The 9,518-nt window shown below is 35.6% G+C and overlaps 3 protein-coding genes across 8 annotated transcripts; 1 reads left to right on the forward strand and 2 right to left on the reverse strand.

Moving 5' to 3' along the window:
* The first annotated feature begins 4,586 nt into the window (after positions 1–4,586).
* Positions 4,587–8,764, forward strand: Mettl5 (Methyltransferase like 5). 6 transcript variants are annotated; one of them, XM_090160557.1, is made up of 7 exons: positions 4,587–4,723; positions 6,994–7,098; positions 7,882–7,981; positions 8,039–8,153; positions 8,210–8,391; positions 8,454–8,536; positions 8,594–8,764. In XM_090160557.1, exons 3-7 carry the CDS (start codon positions 7,882–7,884, stop codon positions 8,741–8,743), a joined length of 630 nt encoding a protein of 209 aa, XP_090016683.1. In that variant the 5' UTR covers positions 4,587–4,723; positions 6,994–7,098; the 3' UTR covers positions 8,744–8,764. The 6 variants fall into 6 exon arrangements, with proteins under 6 accessions (XP_090016683.1, XP_090016682.1, XP_090016687.1 ...); XM_090160559.1 differs by lacking the exons at positions 4,587–4,723; positions 6,994–7,098 and adding exons at positions 4,970–5,061; positions 5,140–5,289; XM_090160556.1 differs by lacking the exon at positions 6,994–7,098 and having other exon boundaries at positions 4,589–4,723.
* Positions 4,901–7,763, reverse strand: LOC149925120 (BRCA1-associated RING domain protein 1-like). Its single transcript, XM_090160555.1, has 9 exons — positions 7,505–7,763; positions 7,389–7,445; positions 6,893–7,325; positions 6,750–6,830; positions 6,514–6,686; positions 6,210–6,445; positions 6,047–6,148; positions 5,562–5,683; positions 4,901–5,483 (listed from the first exon to the last, which is right to left on the reverse strand). The coding sequence occupies exons 1-9, from the start codon at positions 7,636–7,638 to the stop codon at positions 5,142–5,144; spliced, it is 1,680 nt and encodes a 559-aa protein (XP_090016681.1). The 5' UTR covers positions 7,639–7,763; the 3' UTR covers positions 4,901–5,141.
* LOC149925121 (ADP-ribosylation factor-like protein 6-interacting protein 6) lies at positions 8,728–9,518 on the reverse strand. Its single transcript, XM_090160562.1, has 3 exons — positions 9,315–9,518; positions 9,094–9,229; positions 8,728–9,022 (listed from the first exon to the last, which is right to left on the reverse strand). Exons 1-3 carry the CDS (start codon positions 9,373–9,375, stop codon positions 8,932–8,934), a joined length of 288 nt encoding a protein of 95 aa, XP_090016688.1. The 5' UTR covers positions 9,376–9,518; the 3' UTR covers positions 8,728–8,931.

Consider the following 9,518-nt stretch of genomic DNA (forward strand, 5'->3'; position numbering starts at 1 on the left):
TCATAAAAAAAAACTCCACGGAAATACCGGGGAATTAAATTGTTCATAAAAAAACGCCAGGGAAATATCAGGGAATTAGATTGTTCATAAAAAAAACTCCAGGGAAATACCGGGGAATTAAATTGTTCATAAAAAGGCCAGGGAATTAGAGTGTTCATAAAAAACGCCAGGGAAATACTAGGGAATTAGATTGTTCATAAAAAAAACTCCATGGAAATACCGGGGAATTAAATTGTTCATAAAAAAACTCCAGGGAAATATCAGGGAATTAGATTGTTCATAAAAAAAAACTCCACGGAAATACCGGGGAATTAAATTGTTCATAAAAAAACGCCAGGGAAATATCAGGGAATTAGATTGTTCATAAATAGGTTAGGGAATTAGATTGTTCATAAAAAGGCCAGGTAATTAGATTGTTCATAAAAAAACTCCAGGGAAATACCGGGAAATTAAATTATTCATAAAACACTCCAGGGAAATATCAGGGAATTAGGTTGTTCATAAAAAGGCCAGGGAATTAGATTGTTCATAAAAAACTCCAGGGAAATACCGGGGAATTAAATTGTTCATAAAACACTCCAGGGAAATATCAGGGAATTAGATTGTTCATAAAAAGGCCAGGGAAATATCAGGGAATTAGATTGTTCATAAAAAGGCCAGGGAAATATCAGGGAATTAGATTGTTCATAAAAGTGAGAATTCTTAGAACTTTGACGCGACCATCGTTAGGAATATAATACACTAAACCTGTGAAGGTACATGTTTTATTTTTATGGCCGTTAGATGGATACTTCTCTCGTAACAGATATTTTATAAACTTCTGGTAATAGTAATGAAAATGTCGAGGGGTTCGTTATTTAAAAATTTTGCGTACGAGATTTTGAATCTGAAAGTTATTTCAGAAATCAGAAACTTAATTTGAGATTTCAGAGCACGATTTTCGTATTGATTACTGACTGATTTTGAGATTACAGAACGGATACTCGCACAGATTTCAAAATTTTCAAGTTGATTTCTAGATTTCTAAAATCTGTTTTCTCTAGAGTGCACAGGATTGGTACGAATGTCAGACCTCTGATTTGAAATAAGTAAAGATTGAAATTGTCTTTCGAAAAACGACTAAACAAATCCAACTTACTAGGTTTTGGGTCTAAGGTAGCGAATTTGTTTGGAGTGCAAAATTAGCCTTATCAATTTACATAAAGCTAAATAGCGACTAACGTTCATAAACTGCCGGATTTTCGTCTGCTAAGCAGCTGATAAATCTCAAAGCGTGTGCTGACAACTTTCCCCGAACTGCGCAGTGGATGCCCAGAAAATCGGCGACGGTCCGCCGGCAGCCTTTTGACGGACCAGCCAAGGCCTATTGAAAATTGAAACGCTTTCAAATGTGTAAATAACGCTTACTTTTGGAAAATAGTGATGAATTATTGAATCGGAAGATAAAAATAACTATTATAAACACTGGCTCCATTTCAGAAGTTAGTTATTTTCGAATTTCAAACCTAAACGCGTGTAGACTCGTATAAACTACTAACTATTTTGCCAACGGAAAGAGTAGGTAGGGACTAGTTTCCTGTTCGGAAACTTCCTATTTCGCTATCACTCCACGGCAGACTATCATTAACCGAATTCTTGCTGTGCCATACTTATGTTTATTATGTTACTTATGATAATAGTGATTGTGAAGCTACGCGAATAGTGGAAGCCATAAATATTTTTTAATTGAAAAAAGATCGACGTGGAAAGTGAAAATGCTTGCAGCAGAAGCAGATTTTCGGCCTTTTAGAGTTCGTAGAAATATCGAGAATGCAAATAAATAAAATTCGTGGTTTCCATATTTATATCTTTTTTTATGATTCATTACAATTTTGGCGGTTAATTTACCCGTTTCCCCGAGCCCTATAAATACCTCGTTAACGTAAGAAATAAAGTTAATCAAAATAAAGAAATATATCAAATTTAATTAATTGGAATTTATTAGGTTTTGAATGTAACAGCCGAAATATACTCCCTATATCTAAACATAAAGTGGTTTCTTAAGGCCAAAACTATTCGCTCACTTTGGGACGACAAGAATACACCTTTTACTGCAAACTACCAACTTCTTCCGTAGAATAACAGCCAAACTGTATTTTGAAGTTGCTCGCTATTTCCTAAAAATTACTCCAAAACTAGCGAATAGTTTTCGCCTTAAGTATGTTCTAGGACTAAAAGTGTACTCTTTTCAACCTAAACGCCTGTTCCGGAGATGCGAATAACTCCGGCCCATAAACTATTCGCTTGTTCTGAAGTATTAGGGCTACACTTTTCACTCCTTCTGAAAAGCAGGTGTAAAGGAGAAAATCGGATTTTGTCGTCTGCTAGCCAGAATGTATCAGCTAAAAAGGCCACAGGCAGATATTTTGAAAAAATATTTTTACTCCGACTCAAACTATTCGCCACCACAGAATCGGAGTAAAATGACGTCAAAACGTTACTATTCGAAAAGAAACCACCGATAACTATATTTCTATTGGAGATAATGACGTATTTGGGCTGAGATCAGTACGCCAATAACTCCCTTTACCGTTGTGTCGTCTGTAACGTGTCGTGAGCCAAGCTAGAGAGAGAGAGCTAGTTGGGCAAGACAAGCAACCGCGCCCTGGATTTAATAATCTTTCCTTATCTCTGCCTAGAATCAGATACGCCACTAAACCTTTATGGACAAAGAGAGAGACTCAATCATTTGGTGGCTCCCCCTTTAATTATAATTGCCTTTTTTGCTTAGTCTAATTTCAGGGAGGGTCAACAGATCACGAACTTCGCCGTCTACTCCGATTCTCTCAAATATACTTTAATCGACTAACGTAATCGCCCTCCCCCTCCCAAAGTCGTTTAAATCTTCGAAAGAGTTGGAACAAATTAATCGATTAATTTAAACAGTTCTTCGTACAGGCATCGACGCGTGTTACCGCTTCTTCCGAACTACGCCCTCTAGCGTCCTGGGGTCACTCAATAATTCGGCCGACGTTGCGTATAGGGGTAAAGTTTGTTCATCCTTGGCTCGGGACTAAACTCGGGGTAAGCGTCGGTTTCGGCGTAATAAAATCGTGGTTTGGACTCCACCTGAATAACGCGTTTATTCCCCTAGAAGCGTTTCCCATTATCAGTTGCGAGCGTGAGCCGCGGATCTTACCACCTTTTTTGCGCCTCATTAATGTAAGGGCATTGTTGTTAATTAGCCTTATTACTAACAGATTTTTTGGTGTGGTTCCGCGATGGGATGGAAAAGGGTTGATGAAAGACGCGCACTTCCATCTTTCACGCGATTTCTCTTCGGAAACCGGGAGTGCCCCTCGAAATGGGCGAGTTCGGCTTAGTCGTTTAGCTCCGAGGCGATGCGTGTGGAACACTTCTACAGGCGCTAGTAGAGCAAACCGATCTATAATAATTTTGCCTCTACCGACGGTTGTAAAAATTAATCTACCGTTTATAATATATTTTATAGAATTTGAAAAATATTTTTAGTAACAATTATAGCATTCTGTAGACTGTATAATTGTTTGCATTATTCGCCAGACTCTTCGGACAGTTAATCCTAAGGAATTTACGGCCATACCACTTATAAAGTTATCTATAGAAATTTCTATATAATATTATCATTAGATAATAATACGATACGTATTTTCGTGGTCAAGCAACTGCGGTCTCGCCTGTTGACCTTCTTGGTGGAGGGCGGGGTTTGATCGTCACGCGACGGGTGGGCGGTAGGTTTCGTAGACCCGCCCCATTCGCCCCCCCCCTCGTGAAAGTGCGCATGCCAAAATAGTCCTTTCCTGGTCTTAACTGCCCCCAATCATGACATAAGCCCATCAATATTTATCCCCAAATTAACGACTCAAAGCTCCCTCAAATTACAACTTTTTCTGTAAACGCTCACTTGGTTCGACGTTAAAAATCGAGAAACACCCTTGTCGAGATTGTGACCCCTTTCTTGACCTCGCCGGAATTTTTGGGCGTCAATTAACACTATCTTCGCCTCGTAGCGGTTGGGGGATTTTATTTTGACAACCGCCAAAGTTTCAACCAAATATGGGGACTATAGACTACAGTTGTAATAATACTTTTTTCGAGGTGATGCCCGTTTTCCGAATTGTACTAATATTTCTAATAAAATAGACAGTGATGTATCGCGGGTATTGTTTTGTTGACTCGCACCTGCGCTAGAAAAATGTATTTCCTCTTGTAGCCACTAGCGTGAACGGGGAATCTCGCTTTTATGCGTTGACAAGACTACTTGATTTACCTTACTTTTCGCAACAATTAATTATTACCGTCAGAACCACTAATCGAAAACCTATACATATCCTACCTTTACTTAAGTTTACTTATATAATTTTAATTTAAGAAAATAATTTAATTATTTACCTTTAACGAGGTTTTGATAGCGCTTAAAAACACCGTACGCTCTCTTTTAAATTTTGGTTGATCACATCTTTAAATTTCCCTCAAAGTATCCCGACTCTCGTCGCTAGGTAGCGCTTTGTACGTTTATTTATTTATTAATTTATGTAACAATATGGCCGCGTCCATAAGCGATGCGGGTAATTAGAAGAGTTACATTTTTTTTCTTGAGCGAATTTACGGTAGCTATTTATTAAATATCGTCGAGCTAGCGCTTTTATATGTAAGCCAAAGTGAAGAACTGGTGTTAATTCTCAAAGTACTTCAGAAATATAAAGTGAGTTAATGGGGTATACTTGAGATATTCTCAAGAAATATCTAGCAATGTATTAAGTTTTATAAGTGTTCACCTGCAGGCTCCCAATTTTATCTTTCAGTGGAAAAGCTTTTATCTTTAATTATCATGGGAGGGTCTACTGATATTATTTATTAATTAAGAGGATTCTAGAGTCAGTCAAAAGGAGAAAAAATATTTATTTGATAAGTGATAATAAATACAATACTATTAAGAACAAAATTGGGAAACCCAGCACACTCCTTTTTATTTTAAACGAAACAACTTGGAAAAATTTGCGGTTTTACGCAATTCTAAAATGGAACAAAACAGGTTATACTGTAAGGCAGATATTTTTTTAAAATATTGAGCTTTTATTATTCAGGTAGATTAAATTTAAAAGGATATTTAATTATCAGTTTTAAACCGGTTCTGGAGGCAATAACTGATAGGTGGTAATACAATTAAGCAACCAGCTAAACTTGACACAACGGATATATTTATCACAAGTATTCTTTAATCTCGTGGGAACGTTGTCTTGAAAGACTATGAACTGATAGGCTGGACAGGTATGGCCATTTTCATCCTTAATCGCGTGAAAAGGAACTGTGTGGGTTGTGGTAATGGTTGAAGGTCTGGGTTCGCGGTTAAGGATGACACCGCCACCCATTTTAGCCAATAAAATTAAATTATCTCTGTTGGGTGATGGAAAATCAAATGATCCATGGAAATAGAAACTACAGCCATCAAACAATGGTGGGAACTATATATGGGTGCAAAAAAGTCTTAAAACTCAAGTTATTTTATACAATTTTATAATTCACTAGTTTATCCTTTTTACCTGTTGCACTGTATTTAGTCGGGATTTTTTGGGTCCAAAACTACTGTGTTGCCCCTTGTTTCCAATAACTTCGTATGGTTCTTCAAAAACCTTTCTTTCAAAAGCAATGCATTCCTCAACCCCTGAAATAAGAGTTAGTTAGCCATTGGTACAATTGCACCCGTTATTTTGAAATAAAAAGTAGGGGTGCGCGAGTCATTTGTTTCGCACCGAGTCGAGTTTCAAAACTTTTCCTTACAGAGTTAGTTTCAAAAACCTAGCGAGTTAATGAGTTTTAAAATTACTCTTTTTCAAAGCTTCGAATGCTTAATGAGTTTTTAAATACATTAAAACTCGATAAAAACTCAAGGTTTTACCGAGTTTGACTTTTCCAAACTTTGAAGCTCTACGGGCGAGGCTTATCGAGTTTTGAGTACTCAATTAAAACGGGTGCTCGCACACCCCTAATAAAAAGCTTCTTATTATTATTAAGCGGAAATATTTACAAGTGTAGTTTAAAATCCATTTTCCAGATAAAATTGCTTGTAGAAATTTCATGGTCCTTAGACAGTGACCATTATCGTCACACACGCAAATCAGATGAGTTACTTCCAAGATTATAAATATTATTATAGCAGTTTAAAAAATGTTACATTTAAAAACGCTTACCATCATCTGAAAAACTTTCCACAACCGCTGCATTTAGAATATTAGCGCAGTTCATTAACTCTACTTCTTGTTCGCTATTCAGCCCGGTTTTTAGGAGGACAATTTCATCAATTTTGGGGATTAAATTAGACGCTTTTGAACTTTGCCCAGAAGAGGGAGGATTTGTGGGTGTATTTAAAGCTTCTTTCATTTCGTCAGTCTTTGACATATCCATAGGTGTAATTCCGGCTGAATTTCTGTATTGCAAATTTGGTATTTGTACAATTAGGATAGTCTTAGATCACGCAAAATTGTAAAAGTTTACCTAGCATTGATATTAGCCCCTCTTTCGACCAGCAAAGTAACAATATCAATTTTTCCCATATTAACAGCATCGTGTAATGGGGTTTCATTGTCGCATGCAGGTATGTCAATTAGTGCATTATTATCCAATAGTATTTCCGCAATTATTTTATGGCCATGGTGGCAAGCTTCATGCTAAAAAGTATAATATATTTAATCGGGACTTTTATTTCGGTTTAAGTTTAGGTTTTAACTAACCAAAGGTGTCCAGCCCGCATTATCCTTTTCATTGGGATTAGCACCCTGATGTAATAACCTTCTTATAGTTACTACATCACCCTGAGTTAAGTTACGGGTTAAAATTATGGTATTACACTTGAATATTCTAATTATAAACTGACTTTGATCGCTGCTAAATGAAGAGGAGTTTCCCCCTTGATGTTACGTTTAAGTTTCAATCCAGAATTTTGGTTGGTCTTATTTTCTTTTGGTTCTTTTTTAGGGCTAGCGGTGCGTAGCCCAGTTCGCCGTTTAGATGATCTCATTGAGGATGTAGGGGAAGGGGATCTGTTAGCAGTATCCAAGCCATTTCCATTAGTTTCGTTAGGTTTGAATTTTTTATAGTTGGTTTTTGGACTGTTAGGCGCCTCGTTACTATCACTGCCTGATTCCGAATTATTGTTAGACTTTTGATCTTCACTTTTTATAATAGATTTTAGTTGGTTTGCGTAATTGACAAAGTTTGACATAGTAACATCCCGATGCAGCTCTTTGGCCTGCACCGGAACATTACATTCTGGGCAGTGATTTCCAGTAAAATCTTTGACGCATTCCCTGTATAATACATTTTCCAGCAATTTAATTGCTGTCATGGGGTTACAAAATTAAATATCTTACTTGCAAAAAGTGTGTTCACAACTACCTACTACATAAGGTTCTTTTAACTGGTTTGAGCTGTTAAAAAAAATTATATTAATTCAATGATTTGATGGTCGAATTTTATGATTTCCTACCAAAGTTTGCATTTTAGCAAATTTTCAAGTTTTCCCAGCGCAGCTCTGGTATTTTTCCAGGTTTTTTTCCTAGGCCTACCGGCGCGCCGAGGCTTATTTTGCACAACTTCTTGGGAATTTTCTGTTTCAATCATTTTAATTCCTATAATTCGGGAATTTAAAGGAATGCTTATACTATAAATACGTAATTATTGTATACTAATTAGTTTATTAAACGCTAACTTAAACGCGTCATCGAACTTTAGACGAAAATCTACAACAGCAAAGTCGCCATTTTATTTTATTTTGACAAGCGATTTTTGGCGCGTGAAAAATGTTTTCTCTTTTATTTTTGCGGGAAATTCGTGTTCAAGAATTAATTTTTGTTCATTTTGTAGATGAAAGTTAAACAACTTGAAAGCTACCTTCAAGATGTAAACGTTTTTGAAAACCCTAAAGTTAAATACGAGCAATATCCAACGAGTCCACATATTGCTGGTATATAAACATTCATTTTTATTATACATCGTTTTATATTAAATTTGATTATTACAGCAAATATGCTGCACATAATTCAAAGCACCTATGACGATATAGAAAGTAAATCTATTGTCGATTTGGGATGTGGATGTGGCGTTTTGGCTATTGGAGCTTCTTTGCTTGATTCTGGGTATGCTAAATTATCCTAACCCCCAAAACAAACCTAAAAACAGTTTTATTTGAAAGGTTTTGCTTGGGAATGGATATAGATGAAAACGCTTTAAATATATGCCAAGAAAATATAACCCAATTTGAAATAGAGAATATAGATTTACTTCAGATTGATATTGTGGGAAGTGAAAATCAATGGAAAAAACAGTTTGACACTGTAATAATGAACCCACCTTTTGGAACTAAAAATAATAAAGGTTATAACAAAGTTATTGAATTATATATGAAGGTAAAATGTAAAGTTACTCTTTTTCAATAGGTATAGATTTGGAATTCGTAAAAGTAGCGGTTTCAATGGCTAATACAGCGGTTTATAGTTTGCATAAAAGTTCTACCCGAGAAGTAATTTTACTTATTATTAAATTGTTAAGCAAATAACTCTTAAACTGTATTTTCTAGCATATAAGATCTAAAAGCAAAGAGTGGGGTCTTAAACTGGAAATTATATCTCAACTAAGATACGATTTGCCCTCGTCTTATAAATTTCACAAACAAAAATCAAAAGACATAGAAGTTGATTTTGTACGGTTTTCTTTTCCAGAAAAATAAAGATTTAATTTAAATTTTTATACAATCGTGATCTGCACAAAATGCTACAAGCAATAATACTAACATTTGTACAACTAGATTTGCTTTCTAGACATATATTAACGCTTATTTGGCACAAAAATACTGACCATTAAGTGAAGTTTAAGATAAATCAATTTCTTTCGTTAAGCATGTATCTAAAAATGTGTTTAGATATCGTAGAAAATTATAAGTGAGATTGCGATTCCATTTATAATGGCTAAGAGGTAGTTTAAGTGGACTCTATGTCCGGATTGAGATCTGTATTTTAAAAAGACTTTAGTTAAACTAACATGTTACGAGGTATACGCTTGTTATGAATAGTTTTGTACCTAATTTTCTTGTTCGAAATTGGAGAAGGTGGGAATACTCCTGGTACCCTGCTATCAAAGTACATTATCATCCATGTAAAGATGGTGAAACATACCCCAAGTGTTATGGAGTAAAAAGGCAATTGATAAGAATTATCTGTCAATTTAAAAAACAATTACATTTAAACTAAGTTAATTGAAACATATTATACAATTGGAAATTAGTCAGGAATACTGTTTACCAAGATTTAATTTATGAAACCAGTGATCCAGAGATCCGTTTCTGTGTAAAATAGTTGCCATTTTGAAATAAGTACTAATATTTTGGTTAAAAAGACATAAATGGACGGAATTGTAATTCTAACAAAAGACCGAGGAAGGTTTCGTGATGCCCCAGCGTGGGCTTTTGTTATTGTAAACAAATGTCACGTGCCACACCCAAAAAC

This window comes from Leiobunum rupestre, chromosome 10 (genome assembly GCF_980474605.1).
Source record: "Leiobunum rupestre chromosome 10, qqLeiRupe1.1.hap1, whole genome shotgun sequence".
Lineage (NCBI taxonomy): Eukaryota > Metazoa > Arthropoda > Arachnida > Opiliones > Sclerosomatidae > Leiobunum > Leiobunum rupestre.

What these genes read in the sequence shown, in the direction of transcription:
- LOC149925121 (XM_090160562.1), bottom strand. Translation starts at nt 9,375, where the DNA reads ATGGCAACTATTTTACACAGAAACGGATCTCTGGATCACTGGTTTCAT. An exon ending in GTTTCATAAATTAAATCTTG is followed by an intron (nt 9,230 to 9,314) that starts GTAAACAGTATT and finishes TTAAATTGACAG; the next exon opens with ATAATTCTTATCAATTGCCT. An exon ending in ATTTCGAACAAGAAAATTAG is followed by an intron (nt 9,023 to 9,093) that starts GTACAAAACTAT and finishes TTTAAAATACAG; the next exon opens with ATCTCAATCCGGACATAGAG.
- LOC149925120 (XM_090160555.1), bottom strand. Translation starts at nt 7,638, where the DNA reads ATGATTGAAACAGAAAATTCCCAAGAAGTTGTGCAAAATAAGCCTCGG. An exon ending in TGTGAACACACTTTTTGCAA is followed by an intron (nt 7,326 to 7,388) that starts GTAAGATATTTA and finishes TGTATTATACAG; the next exon opens with GGAATGCGTCAAAGATTTTA. An exon ending in GGAAAGTTTTTCAGATGATG is followed by an intron (nt 6,149 to 6,209) that starts GTAAGCGTTTTT and finishes TAATCTTGGAAG; the next exon opens with TAACTCATCTGATTTGCGTG.
- Mettl5 (XM_090160557.1), top strand. Translation starts at nt 7,882, where the DNA reads ATGAAAGTTAAACAACTTGAAAGCTACCTTCAAGATGTAAACGTTTTT. An exon ending in TGGAACTAAAAATAATAAAG is followed by an intron (nt 8,392 to 8,453) that starts GTTATAACAAAG and finishes CTTTTTCAATAG; the next exon opens with GTATAGATTTGGAATTCGTA. An exon ending in ATAAAAGTTCTACCCGAGAA is followed by an intron (nt 8,537 to 8,593) that starts GTAATTTTACTT and finishes TGTATTTTCTAG; the next exon opens with CATATAAGATCTAAAAGCAA.